Source organism: Symphalangus syndactylus, chromosome 18 (assembly GCF_028878055.3).
Source record: "Symphalangus syndactylus isolate Jambi chromosome 18, NHGRI_mSymSyn1-v2.1_pri, whole genome shotgun sequence".
NCBI lineage: Eukaryota > Metazoa > Chordata > Mammalia > Primates > Hylobatidae > Symphalangus > Symphalangus syndactylus.
The window spans coordinates 79,500,665-79,521,620 of record NC_072440.2 but is presented as its reverse complement, the minus strand read 5'-3'; the positions used below and the strand labels follow the sequence as shown (position 1 = coordinate 79,521,620).

At 42.9% G+C, this 20,956-nt stretch overlaps 1 protein-coding gene across 1 annotated transcript in view; it reads left to right on the top strand.

Moving 5' to 3' along the window:
* Positions 1-2,433: 2,433 nt before the first annotated feature.
* The window catches only part of TTC27 (tetratricopeptide repeat domain 27), a 196,288-nt gene continuing 177,765 nt past the window's right edge, over positions 2,434-20,956 (top strand). Inside the window, exons 1-4 of the mRNA XM_055253546.2 lie at positions 2,434-2,804; positions 4,584-4,761; positions 7,903-8,032; positions 14,318-14,458. Coding sequence (XP_055109521.1) covers positions 2,717-2,804; positions 4,584-4,761; positions 7,903-8,032; positions 14,318-14,458 — 537 coding nt within the window. The 5' untranslated portion in view covers positions 2,434-2,716. The remainder of the gene's footprint in view (positions 2,805-4,583; positions 4,762-7,902; positions 8,033-14,317; positions 14,459-20,956) is intronic.

The window sequence follows — 20,956 nt, the reverse complement described above, 5'->3', positions numbered from 1 at the left end:
GAAATGATGCAAAACTTTGTTTCCTTATCACACAGTATTCCAAAATAGAGGTGTTATAATTGTATTTATTTGTTACTGTAGACCAAACGTTACTGTAAACATTTAGCTAGAATCACTAGTTTAGAGAAGATGAGATTTTGTAATAGGTTGGGAACTATTTGACATAAGAGACGAGAAAGTAAATAACATGGATTAGAGGCATAAAATAAGCCAAGGATAGTGCTAAATTCTGTTAAAAGTATCTCTCACTTACCTCATTCTTGGTCTTGAATATGGAGACTTCTGGCTTTCTATCGCCACTGGGCCCTGGAACTGTGGCAGCCAGAGCCTCACATTCCAGGTAGGAGATTTAAAGAGTCTTTTGGAGAAATCTGACCAGCCCAAGAAAAAAAGCCTTTTAGATAGTGACATACAGGTTCCCAACAGACACCTCAGCCAAGGCATTCTATACTGAATCCTACAGTAGATATCTCATTGCCTGCTCAATTTCCACTCACTATGTACATATTTTTAATCAAGACCTTATTCCCCACCTACTTTATTACTGGAATTCACTTTGCTTGAAGGGAGATTAGGCAGACTTCAGTCACCAGCATCATCTAGCATACCACATTTAAAACAAACCAGCCTTGAATTTAAGTGAAAGTTGCAAGTTTACTATGTGGATCAATGGGGTGCTACACACAGGTGAGGAACTTTGGTGGAGCGGCCAGTGTGTTTATACAGACATTCATCTTTAACAATTACCAAATTAGTTTAGACAGTGCTGGCTTTTGTACTTAAGGAAATGAACAGACATCCTGGTCAAGTATCATTTTCTAGAAAAAGAGTATAGTGTTTTTTGTTTGTTTGTTTGTTTTATTTGAGACAGAGTCTCGCTCTGTTGCCCAGGCTGGAGTGCAGTGGCGCGATCTCGGCTCACTGCAATCTCTGCCTCCCGGGTTCAGGCCATTCTCCTGCAGCAGCCTCCCGAGCAGCTGGGACTACAGGGGCCCACCACCACGCCCGGCTAATTTTTTAAAAAAAATTTTTAGTAAAGACGGGCCGATCTCCTGACCTCATGATCTGCCCGCCTCGGCCTCCCGAAGTGCTGGGATTACAGGTGTGAGCCACCAGGCCTGGCCTGAAAAATAGTTTTTAATTACTTCTCAATGGGAGGACATTTTAGGGCATCCGCTCTTCTCCAATCACAGTCAGGACCGGCTTCCTTTGGTATCTGCTGGCAGTGGCTGAAATGAGCTGAGCTGAGTTCCCCTCCCTTCACATTCTGGAGTGGCTCTTTACTGAGTAAGAAAGTGAATTAACAGTTATTTAGCTTCTTCCTTGGAGCTGGGTACCGGGTCAGCCTCTTTTCAGAGAGCTGTTGCTCTTGTGGTCAGAGTTACCCTGCAGTTTTCTCCTGGCTCTTACGTGACATATCTCAGTACAGGTGTCAAGCCAATGGGACAAAGCCATAGTCCTGTTTTCCTTCCCTCCCTCCCTCCCTCCCTCCCTCCCTTCCTTTCTCTCTCCCTCCCTCTCTCCCTCTTTCCTATTGCCCAGGCTGGAGTGCAGTGGCACCATCTCAGCTCACTGAAACCTCCGCCTCCCGGATTCAAGCAATTCTCCCGCCTCACTCTCCCAAGTAGCTGGGATTACAGGGGTGCGCCACCACGTCCAGCTAATTTTTGTATTTTTAGTACAGACAGGGTTTCACCATGTTGGCCAGGCTGGTCTCGAAATCCTGACCTCAGGTGATCCACCCTCTTCATCCTCCCAAAGTGCTGAGATTACAGGCGTGAGCTGCCGCGCCCGCCCTCTAGCTGTTTCTTAGGAATGCTGCTAGGAAGATCGAAAGAAGTGCAAATAAGGTACCAACTCTGTCCTCGGCAGCAAGCACGCAGGGGAGCCTGGTTTGTCCCCTTGCAATTTCTTCGTGATCATCCCTGGGATCACTCTTCTACAGCGTTCAGACAGTGTTCCAAAAACTTCCCTGCACCAGCGGCAGGGGCAGATTTCCCACCCAGCCATGATTCATGTAGAGCAGTGTCAAAACCAGATCCTTTCCTTACACGCTCATTCACCAAAAGACCCATGCTATGCTGACGGGGTTCCAAGCTGGGCTTCACCGACTCCGCGTCAGAGGGTCTGTGATTCCCTGAGAGGGTACCCTTACGCTGAGAGCAAGGGCCCACCTGCACTCTGCGCGAAGGACTGTGGTTTTCATCGGGTTGTCAAGAGCGTTCTGACCCAAAATGGTTTAAGAATCACAACTCTAGCCCTTGTAATCAAACTGCTTTGGCCAAAACGTCCTTTTTGAGTTGCATTTGAACCCTAGCCCTCGGTGGGAGGCACACTCACTTCCATGTTCACAGTTATTGGAAGCGGTCCCATTGGGGGCGGGGCTGAGCGAGACCGCGTCCTAAACTCCGCCTATTGCCCGCCCCGGGGTGGGGCATAACCACCCGACAGGCTTCGTACTCAAGCTCGGGTTTTTCTCCTAGGCGGAAGCCGGACCAGAGAGCGTCCGTGCTTTTCCCAGGGTGCCCCGCGCTGCTGTTATGGCCGCCTCCTTGCGGTGGTATCTGCACATGGAGTTCTAGAGCCGCGGGTGTATTTACGGTAACTGTCGCCACTAGATTTCAGCGCCTTTGGACTCTCCTCTTTTCACTTTCTTTTGTTGACTCCCGTGTTGCCCTCGTGGGAGCCTGTTTTGGCTGCAGCGGTGTCTGGGGTGATGTGGACCCCGGAGCTGGCAATTCTTAGGGGATTCCCCACTGAGGCTGAGCGGCAGCAATGGAAACAGGAGGGTGTCGTCGGTTCAGGTGAGAGGCGCACCTACCAGGGCCTTAGGCTATCGTGGGAACTGTGAGGAAAAGGGATGGCAGCGACTGATTCTCATCCCTCCCTTCATTTTTCTCTAACACAATTTAGCTGATTCCTTGAGGCTTTGGGTCTTTGAGTCTTTGACATGGTGGGCGTGGTCCTCACTTTTTTGCCCAAAACTTCTTACCGCCCAGGTTCAGTAATAATAACAATGGCAATGTCAGTTATTTTTCTAAGCCCTTAACATGTACTCAGTCATTGAATGCTTATGGTAGATACTTAAGGTAGATTCTATTTTTATTTTTATATTATATTTTATTTTTTTGAGACGGAGTCTCGCTCTGTCGCCCAGGCTGGAGTGCAATGGCGCAATCTCGGCTCACTGCAAGCTCCGTCTCCCAGGTTCACGCCATTCTCCTGCCTCAGCCTCTCCGAGTAGCTGGGACTACAGGCGCCCGCCACCACGCCCGGCTAATTTTTTTGTATTTTTAGTAGAGGCGGGGTTTCACCGTGGTCTCGATCTCCTGACCTCGCGATCCACCCGCCTCGGCCTCCCAAAGTGCTGGGATTACAAGCGTGAGCCACCGCGCCCGGCCATGTAGATTCTATTTTTAATCCCACTTTGCGGTGAAGACCTGTAAATACAGTTTGGTTAAGTAATTTTATTTTATTTTATTTTATTTATTTATTTATTTATTTATTTATTTATTTTTTGAGAAGGAGTTTTGCTTTTTGCCCAGGCCGGAGTGCAATGGCGCGATCTCGGCTCGCTGCAACCTCCGCCTCCCGGGTTCCAGTGATTCTCTTGCCTCAGCCTCCAGGGTAGCTGGGATTACAGGCGCGCGCCACCACGCCCGGCTAATTTTGTATTTTTAGTAGAGTCGAGGTTTCACCATGTTGGCCTAGCTGGTCTCGAACTCCTGACCTCAGATGATTCGCCTGCCTCAGCCTCCCAAAGTGCTGGGATTACAGGCATGAGCCACCGCGCCCGGCCTAGGCGGCAAAGATTAATTCTTGTGAGCAATGAATATTTACCAGAGAGATAAAGAGTTAAAAGGCACATACACGGGCACATCTGGTTGTGGGATTTAGGCTGGACCCAGAAGAGTAATAATGAACAATGTGGTGTGTAAGTACTCTGTGTGTATGTGTGTGTGTGTGGGCACTCGTGTGACACAGTAGGTGCTTCCAGTGACAGGAAGTTTGAAGTTTGGTGGCCTGGAAAAGTTTCCTAGAATAAGTTAGACTTGAGCTGATTTTGGATTAAAGGGTAAGACTAACAAGTGGAGAAGAGTTCAACAGGTGAAATCACAAGTGCAAAGTGTGGAGGCAGGAATACGCATGGGACATTAGGGAAACAATGAGTAAACCAGCGTTCTTGGAGTGACTTTTCAATAAGAGAAAATAATGGAGGTGGAAGAAGCCAGATTGTGAAAAGTTTTAGAACCTTGACTAAGGAAACTTTTGTGTTGTCGGTAGGAATCTTTGTGAATTTCCCAGCAAAAGACTAAATACCTATTAATGAGGAATATTATTTCTGGGGCTGACTTCCACTTTGGGGCTCATAGTCAGTATGAGTGAGCTGCTAATTCTAGGAGAGAGAATGTTTGTAGAATGATGGAGATTTACTGAGTGCCTTGTGACTGACATATAGTAAGCATTCTAAGTCTACAGATTGTTTTTGCACACTAAAATGGTAGATTTACCTAATAGTGTTATCCTTTACGGTATGAAAAATAATTTTTTTTGGATTACCGCACTAATTTTTTATATTACAGAGAGTGGATCTTTCCTACAATTGCTGCTGGAAGGGAACTATGAAGCCATATTCTTAAATTCAATGACTCAAAATATTTTTAATTCAACAACAACCGCTGAAGAAAAGATTGATACCTACCTGGAGAAGCAGGTAGTAACATTCCTGGATTACTCAACAGATTTGGACACAACAGAAAGGTAGAATTTTATTTGAAATTTTCATAGAGGAACAGAGCGAATACATTTAATAGCACCTTGACAGGGTAAGGCCCTGATTTTAGCAGTTGAGAAAACTTGCCTTACATTCTACTCAAGACTCATGATGTACCAAGTAATCTATGTAAAAACTCTTATCCAGAAGTCCGTCCAGAATGAAAAAGTAAAGTGGTGCAGGATAAAATGGTTTCATATATGAGACTGGCACATATTTTGGTGTTAACTGCAAATGCTTAGGTCTAGTTGGCTTTACCCACCGGCAAAACTTCAGACCTTATTTCCTTTAACTTAAAAACATACTTTCAGGCTGGGTGCCGTAATCCCAGTACTTTCGGAGGCCGAGGCGGGCGGATCACATGAGGTCAGGAGTTTAAGACCAGCCTGGCAAACATGGTGAAACCCCGTCTATACAAAAATACAAAAATTAGCTGGTTGTGGTGGCATGCGCCTGTAATCCTAGCTGCTAGGGAGGCTGAGGCCAAAGAATCGCTTGAACCTGGGAGGTGGAGGTTGTAGTGAGCCAATATCCTGCCATTGCGCTCTAGCCTGGGTGACAGAGCGAGACTCTGTCTCAAAAAAAAACCAAAAAACAAAAAACATACTTTCAATCTTGTTATTTCTGCATAGCTGAGTGCTAATTTGTAACTATTTATTATGTTTTAGATTATTATCTTTATAGAGCTCAGAGAACTTAGTGTTTTTGGAACCAAGCCCTTGGTTTACCTTCTTCCATTAAAGTTTGTGTAATTTTATAGGGTTAAGTATAGCAGACAGTTACACAGCAGGGAAACCTAAGCTTCTCAGTGGCTTCTATTTCACTGTTATAAATTTGATACCTCTATCTTTCGTCTACTATCTGTGGCAACCATGTCAAGCTTTAATTATCTTATAAATGCATGCAATTTTATTTTACCATTATTTCTAGGAAATAGCTTCATTAGTCTTTCAACAAATAAACTATTGTAGTAGATGCGGAGGTTCTGAAGATGAATAAACCATAACCCATATTCGTAAGGAGTTTGCAAAAGAATGCTACAGGCTTTTAATTTTATTTTGAAAATTAATATTATTCTTTTTTTTTTTTTTGGTGGAGTATCACTCTGTTGCCCAGGCTGGAGTGCAGAGGCGTGATCTCGGCTCACTGCAAACTCCGCCTCCCAAGTTCAAGTGATTCTCTTCCTTCAGGTTCCCATGTAGCTGGGATTACAGGCCTGCGCCACACCTGGCTAATTTTTTTTGTATGTTTAGTAGAGATGGTGTTTCACCATGTTGGCCAGGCTGGTCTTGAACTCCTGACCTCAGCTGATCCGCCCACCTCGGCCTCCCAAAGTGCTGGGATTACAGACGTGAGCCACTTCGCCCAGCCTCCATTTCATATTTTTAGTTTACTGGTAGTTATGTTCCTTTGGTGTGATTTTTTTTTTTTTTTAGTTCCTTTTTGTAGAGATGGTGTCTTGATATGTTGCTCAGGCTGGTCTCGAACTCCTGGGCTCAAGCAATCCTCTCACCTCTGCCTCACTGAGTGTGGGGATTATAGGCATGAGTCACTCCACCCAGCCAGATTCTCATTGCTTTCTGATATGTGTGCACTCTCATAGCAACTAGCCTTGTGGCACCCATTAAAACAACACATTCACACAAATGCATTATTCACTGATATACCAGATTTCTATCTTGTCACATAAAGCTAAAAAGAGACATGTCAGTTGACTCATTTTCAGACATTTGAAAGTTAAAGTGTATTCTCAGTTCACCTTATGCATTTTGTTTTTTGATTAGGACAGTTTATTAAGGCTGTTGTCTCCAAATTTCCGAACTGCTGATTGCAAACCAGCTCTTCTGTTATCTTTTTTCTCTAATGCTGCTTATTTGCACTGCATCCAGAGTTTTATATTTTTGCTACCATAGGCTTGTATGTTTGATTTTTTTTTCTTTTTCTCAAAGAATCTTCCTTATAAGGAAGGGCCTAGGGCTGTGGGGAAAAAAGTGACTACTAATACTTTCTCTTCAGAATGAAACTCCAGGATTCCCTGGCTGTTATTTGCTAGAGTTGAATCTGTACCTATTTAGGTCCTAATTTAGGATTTGGCACATTATGGCTGGCAGGCTAACTAAGTGGCTAAGAATTAATGGTTTTTACATTTTTAAAGGGTTGGGAAAAAACAAACATGATATGCAAAGCCTAAAATATTTCCTATCTGTCCCTTTAGAAAAAGTTTGCCTATCCCTGTCTCACATCACAGCAAGACTGAAAAATAGAGGTTTCATTAAAATGTCTGTTTTGTTGTTGTTGTTCTAGCATTTGGTGGTATGGGATTGGTAAACGATTAGCAACAACTTTATATCATCACTTTTCTTTTGTATAAAGTCAGTTTTCTATACATCTTGCAATGTCAGAGCTGTTAAAGGGAATGCAAGAAAAACTTATAGATGTCTGATCAGAACCTAAATCAACACTGTTCAAGATAATTTTCTGTGGAGATGGAAGTACTGTCTATCTTCATTGCCCAGATGGTAGCCACTAGCCACACTAAACTATTGAGCACTTGAAATATGGAAAGTATGACTAAGGAACTGAATTATAAATTTTATTAATTTTAACTAATGTAAATTTAAACCATGTGTGGCTCATGGCTGTAATATGGGATATTGTAGACCTAATATCTTTTTTTTTAAGAGAGACAGGGTCTCGCTTTGTCATCCAGGCTGGAGTACAGTGCTATGATCAAAGCTTACTACAGCCTCAAACTCCCGGGCTGCAAGCAATCCTCATGCATCAGCCTCTTGAGTAGCTGGGATGTACCACCATGCCGGCTAACTTTTAAATTTTTTGTAGAGACGGGGTCTCACTATGTTTCTCAGGCTGGTTTTGAACTCCTGGGTTCAAACGATCTTCCTACCGTGGCCTTCCAAAGTGCTGGAATTACAGGCATGAGCCACTGTGCCTAGCTAACCTAAATTGTTTTAAGTTTTAGAAATTTTTTTTTTTGGTAATACTCTAGGATAGTCTCAATAAATGTTGATAGATATTATTTTCTTAATAAAACTGAAATGGAATAGTGTGTTTGAGATTTTACAGTGATAGTAGTTCATATTTATTTCTTTAACCATTCTTATATGCAGACAACAGTTGATATTTCTACTTGGTGTGAGCAGTTTGCAACTTTTTATTCAGAGCAACTGGACGGGGCCCCCTGTTGACTTACACCCTCAGGACTTTTTGCCATCTGTTTTGTTCCAGCAATTCAGTGAGGTATGCTTCTTGAAAATGTTGTATGTAATTATTATTGTGTTATTTATTTTTTATAAGCAAGTCTTTATAAACTGGAACTAATAGTAGGTAGGAAAGAAACATGACTTTATGGTTTGCACGAAACTACTAAGAATGCTTGTTCATTGATCAGATTTTCACAGATTTCCAGAAGTTCCATTGTCAAACTCCTCTTCATACACACTCCATTTTAGGGAGCCGTGTTAGCTGTGTTTTTTTAATGAAAAGTACAGACAGCTGCACCAGTTGTTTAGTTGGTTGTATTACGTCAGTTACATAAAGTTTTGTTTTTTTTTTTTTTTTGAGATGGTATCTCACTGAGTCATCCAGGCTGTTGTACAGTGGCTAGATTACAGCTCACTGCACCCTCAACCTACTCAGGCTCAGGTGATCTTCCCACCTCAGCCTCCCAAGCAGTTGGGACTACAATTGCATGCCACCATGCCCAGCTAATTTTTTTGTAGAGGTGGAGTTTTGCCTTGTTGCCCAGGGTGGTCTGAAACTCCTGGGCTCAAGTGGTCTGCCTGCCTCAGCCTCCCAAAGTGCTAGGATTATAGGTGTGAGCGCTGTACATAAAGATCTTTAATGGCAAAGCAGCAAATCTGGAAGTCTGTTTAATTTTATTTCAGGTAAGTTTTTAACTAATTAATTTATTTTTTTTGAGACAGAGTTTTGCTCTGTCACCCAGGCTGGAGTGCAGTGGCGCGATCTCAGCTCAATGCAACCTCTGCCCCATGGGTTCAAGCAATTCTTCTGCTTCAGCCTCCCTAGTAGCTGGAATTGCAGGCGTGCGCTACCACACTTGGCTAATTTTTGTATTTTTAGTAGAGATGCAGTTTCACCATGTTGGCCAGGCTGGTCTTGAACTCCTGACCTCAAGTGATCCACCCACCTCAGCCTCCCAAAGTGCTGGGTTTACAGGCGTGAGCCACCATTCCTGGCTTGCAGGTAAGTTTTGATACTGTACTTAAGAATGGCTCCCAGGAGTGGTTTGCTCCCAGGGGTGGCTTTAAATTACAAATACTTTATTAAAGTTTCTGGCACAGCATTGCTTCATGGTGATTATTATCCATTGTGAAGATAGTATTATTGATCTGTGCCAGTATGTCATCAATAGAGCTTGCAGTTTGAGTTCCTCAGGAATCTTGAGCTCCTATATAGAGGGTCTGGCTAGTATGAGATGATCTACAAAAGAAGTATGGTTTAAATCAAAGTAAGAACTTTGATTTATCCAGCCACTTTGGTGATTTTGAACGTAGCTATCAACCACTCAGCCTGGAAAAAGCTGAGTAATTGATAGCTATGTTCAAAATCACCAAAATGCGTCCAGAATTTAGGCAGCAGAATGGACCTAGTGTTACCTGGTTTCTCAGAATTAGGTGTAGCAGGTAGGCTGGGCACAGTGGCTCACGCCTGTAATCCCAGCACTTTGGAAGGCCAAGGCGGGCGGATCACGAGGTCAGGAGTTCAAGACCAGCCTGACCAACATGGTGAAACCCCGTCTCTACTAAAAATACAAAAATTAGCTGGGTGTGGTGGTGCACACCTGTAATCCCAGCTACTCGGGAGGCTGAGGCAGGAGAATTGCTTGAACCCGGGAGGCGGAGGTTGCAGTGAGCCAAGATCACGCCACTGCACTCCAGCCTGGGTGACAGAGTAAGACTCTGTTTCAAAAAAGAAAAGAAAAAAGGAAAAAAAGAAAAAAGGAATTAGGTGTAGCAAGTAAATGTGGAATAGAGTTATTAGAGATACGTGTTAATAATTTGATGGGGGGGTGGAAAGAGAAGAAATGCAAAAACAAGCATAATGTGAAAACCACAATGATTAACTCTTTGCATATCAGCTTAGTGAGTCACTGTATGTACGTCATTAGAGTAATTTTAATTCATAATGCTGATCCTAATTATAATTGAAAGGTTAAAAGATGTTTTGTGTCTTATGTCTATGAAGGGAATTTATAATTTATATTCTACAGAGGTTTTCATCCAAAATGGTGAAAAAACCCCAAGCCTCAAATGATTGTAGCACTTAAAGAGATAAGCTTCAGTTATCTAGAAATGTACTTATGAAACATTCCCTCTTTTATTATGTATGAATCAGTTTCTGGCTTCTATGGTCCTATAGTATAGATTAGAAATCCACCCAACAGCCAAAGCCATAAATATCTCCTGAGCACTGATGCGTGGTTTGAATGGTGCTTAATTCGCATTTCTTTTTTTTTTTTTTTTTTTTTTTGAGACAGAGTCTCACTCTGTCACCTAGGCTGGAGTGCAGTGGTGCAATCTCGGCTCACTGCAGTCTCTGCCTCCCGGGTTCAAATGATTCTCCCGCCTCAGCCTCCCAAGCATCTGAGACTACAGGTGCTCACCACCACGCCTGGCTAATTTTTGTATTTTTAGTAGAGACGGGGTTTCACCATGTTGGCCAGGGTGGTCTCGAACTCCTGACCTCAGGTGATCCACCCACCTCGGTCCCCCAAAGTGTTAGGATTACACGTGTGAGCCACTGTGCCTGGCCTTAATTCACATTTCTTGTGTCAATTTGGTCCTTACAGATTTGAGGTAATCTATAGACGAAAAGACTGAAGCTCAGTGGTAAAAGAATCTTGTCAGAGATCTTTAGCTGGGGCATTGGAATCCACATTTTCTGGTTCCAAATCCAGTACTCTTCTATAATAGCGTAGAAGCACCTGTAAATTCAGGTAGCAAATCAAAACAATATGAAAATGAGTTTCATGAGAAGTTCAGACCATAAGAAATATTGCCATTAACAAAGAGATTTGTGGAAGCTTTATTTTGTCAAAAAAGACCTTGTAGTTGGAAGTGGACCTTGAACTAGAACCTGAAGGATGGTTAGAAAATGGATAGAGAAGAGGAAAATATCCATTCTAGGTGCAGTCGTATGAGCAGGAATTTAGAGGAGAGAAGAGCATAGTGTTTGTGGGAAAAGGATGCTTTGAGCTTGCTGCTTTTAGCAGTGAAAAATCAGACTTGGTGGAGGTCATTTGGAGTTGTAGGGAACTTTGACTAAGTCTTTGATTTTAACTTTTTTATTGGAACTACCACCAACACTTAAAAGAGCATATGAAATGTATACAATTTAAATAATAAATCTCTTTTGTACTCACAACCTAGTTTGAGTGTCACAGGTAATGCTCTCCAGGTAGTATACCATGTGCTGTCTCCCTGTATAATTTTTATTTGTTGCTCTGTTAAATTACTTGTTTGTTCTTTATATTTAGGGATTCATTTAGAAGATAATGACCTGAAATTTGTGGTAGAACAGGTAGACATATTTCTTGTCTCAGAGTGATTAGGAGAAGGATTCTTTTTCTTTTTCTTTTTTTTTTTTTTTTCAGACGGAGTCTCACTCTGTTGCCCAGGCTGGAGTGCAGTGGCGCAACCTTGGCTCACTGCAACCTCCACCTCCCGGGTTCAAGTGATTCTCCTGCCTCAGCCTCCTGAGTAGCTGGGACTACAGGCGTCCGCCACCATACCTGGCTAATTTTTGTATTTTTTAATAGAGATGGGGTTTCACCATATTGGCCAGGCTGCTCTCAAGCTCTTAACCTTGTGATCTGCCTGCCTCAGCCTCCCAAAGTGCTGAGATTCCAGGTGTGAGCCACTCGGCCTGGCCAGGATTCTCTTTCTTAAAGACATTCCTTATTATCTTCTTGTGCTTTACCAGTTTGGCTTGGGCTTTAGGAAATAAGCTGGTTATATCTACTTGAATTTACAACATGATTCGATGAGGCTGCAGGTCTAGTTTGGGCACTTTAGGCAGGTTCTTCTGAGTTCTCAAGTCAGTATATTCATTGTACATTCAGTACCTCCAGTCGGGGTTCTCGCAGAATACCTCATTTCCTCATCATGTCCAAGACTGAACTCATGATGAAGGTCTTCTCTTTTGGTGTCTGTATTTCAGTTACCCACGCCACCATAGTGTAGTGCCAGTCAGAAGGCTAAAAGGCATCCTGGTCATGTCCTTGAGGCTCTCCAAATGCTTTGCATAGCCCTAGGCCTTCCTGAGGGGCAGGAAGAGGTAGAGAGATCTGTTTCTAGTTCCCAAACCAATGTTCTTTCTACCAGCCTGGGCTGGTTTGGGAATTGATTTGGGAATTGGAAACATGGGCTTCACTTAATTTTTATGGATCTGTTTCCTCACCTTTAAAATTGAGGCAGTTGTAATAACTTGATAATGTTTCATTAATTATTGAAGTTTTTTTTTAATAATTCCTTGTATGCTTAGCAGAGATAATAGTAGGCTTTGTTGTGGAGATAATTCATATTAAATCTTTATTCCTCTATTACACTCTTGAATGATGATGAAAATAGGACAGAGGATGAACTCACAGTTATTGCCTTTCTCTTTTATTTATTGTTTTTAATTTTTTTCTAAGACAGTCTCGTTCTGTCGCCCAGGCTGGAGTGCAGTAGTGCGATCACGGCTCACTGCAACCTCTGCATCCCAGGTTCAAGCGATTCTCCTGCTTCAGCCTCCTGAGTAGCTGGGATTACAGGCATGTGCCACCATGCCTGGCTAATTTTTGTATTTTTAGTAGAGATGGGGTTTCACCATGTTGGCCAGGCTGTTCTCGAACTCTTGACCTCAGGTGATCTAGCCGCATGGTCTTCCAGAGTGCTGGGATTACAGGCATGAGCTGCTGTGCCCGGCCCTCCTTCTTTCTTCTATTGCATACTTTAAACAATATTTAAAATATTCAGTATTCAAATATTGAGTATTCAAAATACTCAGTATTGAGCCAGGGAGTGGCATTATTTGGATTGTTTAGTTTAATCCTTACAAGAACCCTCTGAGGTATAGGTTCAGTTATTTCATTTTTTTTTTTTTTTTTGACGCGGAGTCTTGCTCTGTCACCCAGCCTGGAGTGCAGTGGCACAATGTGGGCTCACTGCAAGCTCCGCCTCCCAGGTTCACAACATTCTCCTGCCTCAGCCTCCCAAGTAGCTGGGACTACAGGCATCTGCCACTGCGCCTGGCTAATTTTTTGTAGTTTTAGTAGAGACGAGATTTCACTGTGTTAACCAGGATGGTCTCGATCTCCTGACCTCGTGATCCACCCGCCTCGGCCTCCCAAAGTGCTGGGATTACAGATGTGAGCCACCGCGCCTGGCCCAGTTATTTCATTTTATAATTGATGAAACTGAGGCTTCATCAGGAAAACAATTGTGGGAAAAATTTACATGTGCTCACAAACTAGTGAGAAACAGAGAAAGGACACTGTCCTGTGCATGTGACATTGGAGCCCATGTTCCTGATGGGTGAGGATTCTTGCTTGCTATTTTATGGAGCTGTTAAAATTCTGCCATCCAAATTTTAACAGGCTTGTCCATTGTAAAAAAATCTCTGTACAACAGGGGAGTGTATTTTTTAAAGGCATCCTTTTTTTTTGCAGCCTTCTGCTCACTCTGGTGTGTGGTCGTATGCCCATTCTGCATCTGATGTATGAGACCTTGTTGATTGATTGGCTTGATAGAAATTATGGAGTAGAGACTTACTTAATAATGACATTTTCCAGGTATTGAAGCTTAAGTGAAATGTAGATGTTTAATATAAATATCAAATACACTATTTAGTATAAATACTTTAATATAGGGATGCTTTTCATTGAGATAATCTTGTTGTAAGTAAATTTATGAAGTGATGATATCTCTTCAATGCTAGCATTTTTTTTGAGTTCCTTGTTTCTCTAAAGTTTGAACATGCCAGGTGCAGAAGCTTTCGCCTGTAATCCCAGCACTTTGGGAGAACGAGGCAGGGGATCACTTAAGATCAGGAGTTTGAGACCAGCCGGGCCAACATGGTGAAACCTCATCTCTACTAAAAATACAAAAACTTAGCTGGATGTGGTGGTGCGTGCCTGGAGTCCCAGCTATTCACCCAGGCAGGAGGATCACTTGAACCCGGGAGGTGGAGGTTGCAGTGAGCCAAGATCACACCACTGCACTCCAGCCTGGGCAACAGAGTGAGACTCCCGTCTCAAAAAAAAAAAAAAAAAAAAAAAAACAAAAACCCAAAAAATCAAGTTTGATCAGGTGGGTGGCCATCCATCAGGGCAGGCTGGATTTATAGATGTCTAAGGGCATTTGCAGTGTTATAATTCTGTCCAGTGCCAATTGCTGTGTAATATATTAATGCTTTTATTTCAAAGCTGAGTTGACTGGAAAATCTTTGTATTATTACAAGACATATAAAGATTAATATTTTGTTAAATTATATCATCTTAGTTTATAATCCTTTTTTCAGGTTAAAGGACTGGATGCATTTGTTCTGAGCCTGCTCACTCTAGATGGTGAATCAATCTACAGCCTGACCTCGAAGCCTATACTACTGTTATTAGCACGCATTATCCTAGTGAATGTAAGACATAAACTGACAGCTATTCAGGTAAGGAAAGGATTCATGAGATTCATACCCTGGTATGACTTTTGTGCTTATTAACACCAGACTGTAGATGTGTTGCTGACAATGTCTTGGCCTATTTTGTTTTCTAAGTCTTCTAGGTATGTAATTTAAAAATCCGATGAAAATTAGCAAAAACTTTTCTTCCCTCATGAGATTGATCTAGTTTAGAATGAGATTATGTTGCACCTCCTTAATAGGATTTATGTGTGTACTGTACAGATATGAATGTTCATTTGCAGAAATCTTAAATATTGATTTAAAAATATACCTTGGGCTGGGCATGGTGGCTCACGCCTGTAATCCCAGCACTTTGAGAGGCTGAGGTGGGCGGGTCACCTGAGGTCAGGAGTTTGAGACCAGCCTGGCTAACATGGTGAAACCCCCTCTCTACAAAAAATACAAAATTAGCTGGGCGCAGTGGCGTGCGCCTGTAATCCCAGCTGCTTGGGAGGCTGAGGCAGGAGAATTGCTTGAACCCCGGGAGGTGGAGGTTGCAGTGAGCCGTGATTGTGCCATTGCACTCCAGCCTGGGCAACAGAGCGAGACTCTGTCTCAGAAAAAAACAAAACAAAACAACAACAACAAAAAACAAAAAAAGACATACCTCACAGTCTTTTATTAATTTCATATAGGATAATGAGCAGTGACCAAAATTTAATGGGTCTTAATTTCTGTTTTCTGGCTCACATTCTATGTTATGTCATTATTTGGGTTGGATTTAGTAAAGCATTTGTTAAATATCTATTATATGGTTTCTTCATATAAACTAGTGAGGACAAATATACACACAGAATGCTAATATGCAGAAAGAAAAGACAGTGTTTGGAGGTTTAGTGGAGGTTGTCAGCCATGCAGTGTGCAGTCTTTGTTGCTGCTATTCAACTCTGCTGCATTGTAGTGTTAGAGCAGCTGTAGACAATGTTTCATTAAATGGACATGACTGTCTTCCAATAAAGCTTTATTTGTGGACACTGAAACTTACATTTTCTGTACTTCTCACATTCACAAAATATTATTCTTGATTTTTCCCAGTGATATAAAAATGTAAAAACGATTTTCAGTTCTTGGACTATACGGAAACCAGTAGTGGGCTGGATTTGCGCACAGGCTGTGCCTGACTGACCCCTGCTCCATCTGATTGTTGCAACCTGGTGTGCTGCAGACCCCATAGTGTCAGAAATAGTACATCTAAATTTTATGTGAAATCTCCCAATTTTGGCTGAAAATTTTTAAGGAACACAATAGTTCTTTCTTTTTTTTTTTCGAGATGGAGTTTCACTCTTGTTGCCCAGGCTGGAGTGCAATGGCGCGATCTCGGCTCACCACAACCTCCACCTCCTGGGTTCAAGCGATTCTCCTGCCTCAGCCTCCCAAGTAGCTGGGATTACAGGCGTGCGTCACCATGTCTGGCTAATTTTGTATTTTTATTTATTTATTTTTTTGAGACAGAGTCTCGCTCTATTGCCCAGGCTGGAGTGCAGTGGCGTGATCTCAACTCACGGCAAGCTCCACCTCCCGGGTTCACACCATTCTCCTGCCTCGGCCTCCCAAGTAGCTGGGACTACAGACGGCCGCCACGATGCCCGGCTCATCTTTTGTATTTTTGGTAGAGATGGGATTTCTCCACGTTGGTCAGGCTGGTCTCGAACTCCTGACCTCAGGTGATCTGCCTACCTCGGCCTCCCAAAGTGCTGGGATTACAGGTGTGAGCCACTGTGCCTGGCCCAAGCATCACAATATTTCTATAGGTCAGTGTAGACTTGGTCTGTGCTGTGTAAGGGCTTTCTTTCCTAAGCATTTAAGTTTACACACTAAATTTTTTTTTTTTTTTGAGATGGAGTCTCATTCTGTCACACAGACTGGAGTATAGTAGTGTGATCTCGGCTCACTGCAACGTCCGCCTCACAGGTTCAAGTGATTCTCATGCCTCAGCCTCCTGAGTAGCTGGGATTACAGGCGCCTACCACCACGTTTGGCCAATTTTTTGTATTTTTAGTAGACATGGTTTCGCCATGTTGGCCGTGTTGGTTTCAAACTCCTAGCCTCAAGTAACCTCCCTGCCTTGGCCTCCCAAAGTGCTGGGATCACAGGCATGAGCCACCACACTTGGCCTAAATTTGTTTTAAAAGAAGAGGTAAGAAGGGAAGTGATGCCTCTATTTGCAACTCTCATGAGAGCCAAAGGATTTGGAATCTATTGTACTACAGGGTGTTTTTTTTGGTTTGTTTGTTTTGTTTTGTTTTTTTAAGACAAGATCTGGCCCCGTTGCCCAGGCTGGAGTGCAGTGGCATGATCTCAGCTCACTGCAACCTCCGCCTCCTGGGCTGAAGCCATCCTCCCACCTCAGCCTCCCAAGTAACTTGGACTACAGGCATGCGCCACCACACCCGGCTAATTTTTGTATTTTTTGTAGAGACAGGGTTTCACCTTGTTGCCCAGGCTGGTCTTGAATTTGTGGGCTCAAGTGATTCACCTGCCTCCACCTCCCCTAAGTGCTGAAATTATAGGCATAAGCCACCACTCCCAGCCTAGAAAGGTTTTTGTTTTTGAGATAGCATCTTGCTCTGTCGCCCAGGCTGGAGTACAGTGGTGTGATCTTGGCTCACTGCAATCTACGCCTCCCAGGTTCAAGCGATTCTCCCACCTCAGCCTCCCAAGTAGCTGGGACTACAGGTGTGCACCACCATGCCTGGCTAATTGAAGGGTTTTTAATACACGGATTTCAACATGTCTTAGCATATATGAGGCTTCATCTTTTGAGCTCTTAGTGATAGTAGCTTGAGTAAAAATTTTTCCCCTAAGTAAGTTGATCTGAGTTAAATGGTCTTATAGACTGATGATTACTTTGCTCTATTGTTTTATTTATTTACTTATTTATTTTTTGAGACGGAGTCTCACTCTGTTGCCCAGGCTGAAGTGCAGTGGTGTGATCTCGGCTCACTGCAACCTCTGCCTCCTGGGTTCAAGCGATTCTCCTGCCTCAGCCTCCCTAGTAGCTTGGATTACAGGCACGTGCCACCATGCCTTGCTAATTTTTTTGTACTTTTAGTAGAAATGGGATTTTACTATGTTGGCCAACTGGTCTTGAACTCCTGACCTCAAGTGATCCACCCAGCTCGGCCTTCCAAAGTGCTGGGATTACAGGCGTGAACCACTGTGCCCAGCCACTTTACTCTAGGTAAAGTATCACCAAGCCTTGAGGCTGCCAAATGGCATTATTTTCTTTCTAGTGAGAACTTATGGTCACTAATGAATGAGTGAGACAGTTTTTAAGTTGCTCAAAAGTTTTCTTCATCAAGTATGCTAAGCGTTGTCCAGGCGCAGTGGCTCTCGCCTGTAATACCAGCACTTTGGGAGGCTGAGGCTGGTGGATCACCTGAGGTCAGGAGTTCGACACCAGCCTGGCCAACATGGCGACACCCTGTCTCTACTAAAAATACAATAATTATTCAGGCATCTCTGGGCACGGTGGTTCACGCCTGTAATCCTAGCACTTTGGGAGGCCGAGGCAGGTGGATCACCTGAGGTCAGGAGTTTGAGACCAAACTGGCCAACACAGTGAAACCCCATTTCTATTAAAAATACAAAAATTAGCTGGGTGTAATGGCGGGTGCCTGTAATCTCAGCTACTTGGAAGGCTGAGGCAGGAGAATCGCTTGAACCCAGGAGGCAGAGTTTGCAGTGAACCGAGATCGTTCCACTGCACTCCAGCCTGAGCAACACAGCGAGACTCTGTCTCAAAAAAAAAAAATTAGCCAGGCATGGTGGTGCATGCCTGTAATCCCAGCTACTCAAGAGGCTGAGGCAGGAATATTGCTTGAATGTGGAAGGTGGAGGTTGCAGTGAGCCAAGATCACACACTGCACTCCAGCCCAGGAGACTAGAGTGAGACTCTGTCTCCAAAAAAAAAAAAAAAAAAGTATGTTAAGCATCATTTGAAAAATAATATATATACTGTCAACAACTTAGGAGAATTAATAAATATGTGGAATACTAGTTGTAGATGTCATTCTTGTAGGGTTGCAGAGGCAAGTTACCTTAATTTCTTGGCCAATGTAAACAACTTTTTACTTCTGCTTAAAAACCTGTTTTCCTGTAGTATATCACTATGTATACATCATTTTGTGCTGAAATTTTGCCTTTCTTTTTCTTTTTGTTTTTTTTTTTTTTTTTGAGATGGGAGACAGGGTCTCACTGTGTTGCCCAGGCTGATCTTGAACTCCTGGCCCCAGGTGATCCTCCCACCTCAGCCTCCTGAGTAGTTGGAGCCTCAGGAGCACACCATCCTGCCTGGCTTCTCTTGCCATTCAATTGAAGCATTATTCTTTCTATTATAGATTTTCCCTGTGGGTCTTTACTGTATCATTCTTCCCTCCCTCCCTCCCTCCCTTCCTTCCTTCCTTCTTTCCTTCCTTCCTTTCTGCTTTTTTTTTTTTTTTTTTTTTTTGGAGATGTTGTCTTGCTATGTTGTCCAGGATGGCCTTCAACTTGTGGGCTCAAGTGATCCTCCTGCTCCAGCCTCCTGAGCAGCTAGGACTACAGGCACCTGGCTTATATCTTTCTCTTAATGGTGTTATTAAAAATGGCTTATTTGATGAATTAAGATAAAATAGTAAAGAAACGTTACATACTTATCCAAGTTAATTTTAACCTTTTAAATTAATTTTTGAGTAACCCAACTCCTAAGAAATGTATCAAGTTATTTATGATGATATTATTTTTGTGAAATTATAGAAGCAGCAGATTTTCCCACAACCCCTAATCTGTGAAGTATATAGACTAGAATTAGTACTATGTAAGTGGTTGAGTAAAATGAGTCTTGGTTTTGAAGTTAACAGCTATGTGACCTTATGCTAGTTAATTTCTCTGAGTATCAGTTTCCATTTATAAAATGGGATAAACTGGCAAATATTTATTTGGTGCCTTGTGAGTATACTACTGCTCCCTGCTGTCTGGGAGATTCTAAACTATTGTGACTTCTCAATCAGACCATTCTGTAATAAGTGTTATAATCAGGAGATAAAATCTAGAAATTATCTAAAGCAAGACTTCAAGTTCGCTTTTTTATTAATGCCTCAATTTTTTCTTTGTTTTTTTATTTTTTTGAGACAGAGTTTTACTCTGTCGCCCAGGCTGGAGTGCAGTGGCATGATCTCAGCTCAGTGCAACCTCCGCCTCTCGGGTTCAAGCGATTCTCCTGCCTCAGCCTCCCAAGTAGCTGGGACTACAGGCATGCACCACTGCGCCTGGCTAATTTTTTTTTGTATTTTTAGGAGAAATGGATTTTCACCATGTTGGTCAGGCTGGTCTCAAACTCCTGACCTCAGTGATCTGCTTGCCTCAGCCTCCCAAAGTGCTGGGATTACAGGTGTGAGCCACCGCGCCAGGCCTCAATTTTCAATTTTTCTTTTTTTTTTTTTTTTTTTGAGATGGTGTCTCGCTCTGGCGCCCAGGCTAGAGTGCAGTGGCGCAATCTTGGCTCACTGCAACCTCTGCCTCCTGGGTTCACGTGATTCTCCTGCCTCAGCCTCCCGAGTAGCTGGGATTACAGGTGCTCACCACCATGTCTAGCTAATTTTTTGTATTTTTAGTAGAGACGGGGTTTCACCATGTTAACCAGGATGGTCTCGATCTCTTGACCTCGTGATCCACCCGCCTTGGCCTCCCAAAGTGCTGGGATTACAGGCATGAGCCACCATGCCCAGCTCAATTTTTCGATTTTTATTTTTGTAGAGATGGGATCTCACTGCATTGCCCAGGCTTGTCTGAAACTCATGGCTTCAAGTGACCTTCCTACCTTGGCTTCCCAAAGTGCTGGGATTACAGGCATGAGCTACTGTGCCAGCCTTCTATTTTTATATTAAGCAATTCTTGACAAACTGAAAAGGTCTGTTACACTGACTAGTAGAAAAATAGGCTATGCTTTCTATATTTGTTTTTTTTTTTTTTTTTTTTTTTTTGAGACTGAATCTAGCTCTGTCTCCCAGGCTGGAGTGCAATGGCGCAATCTCTGCTCACTGCAAGCTCCACCTCCCGGGTTCATGCCATTCTTCTGCCTCAGCCTCCCAAGTAGCTGGGACTACAGGCTCCCGCCAGCATGCCCGGCTAATTTTTTGTATTGTTAGTAGAGACGGGGTTTCATCGTGTTGGCCAGGAAGGTCTCGATCTCCTGACCTTGTGATCCACCTGCCTCAGCCTCCCAAAGTGCTGAGATTACAGGCATGAGCCACCGCCCCCAGCCTCTATATTTGTTTTATTCTTCCCTCCCCCATATAAAGATTTTTGGTTTGAGAGTTAATTTATAGATCTGATTTTTAAGAGTTCAGCATATTATATGTTTTTTTGTTTGTTTTTTGTTTTTTTATTTTAGAGTCAGAGTCTCCTCTCTGTTGCCCAACCTGGAGTATAGTGGTGTGATCACAGCTGACTATAACCTTAAACTCCTGAGTAGCTAGGATTACAGATATGCACCACCACGCT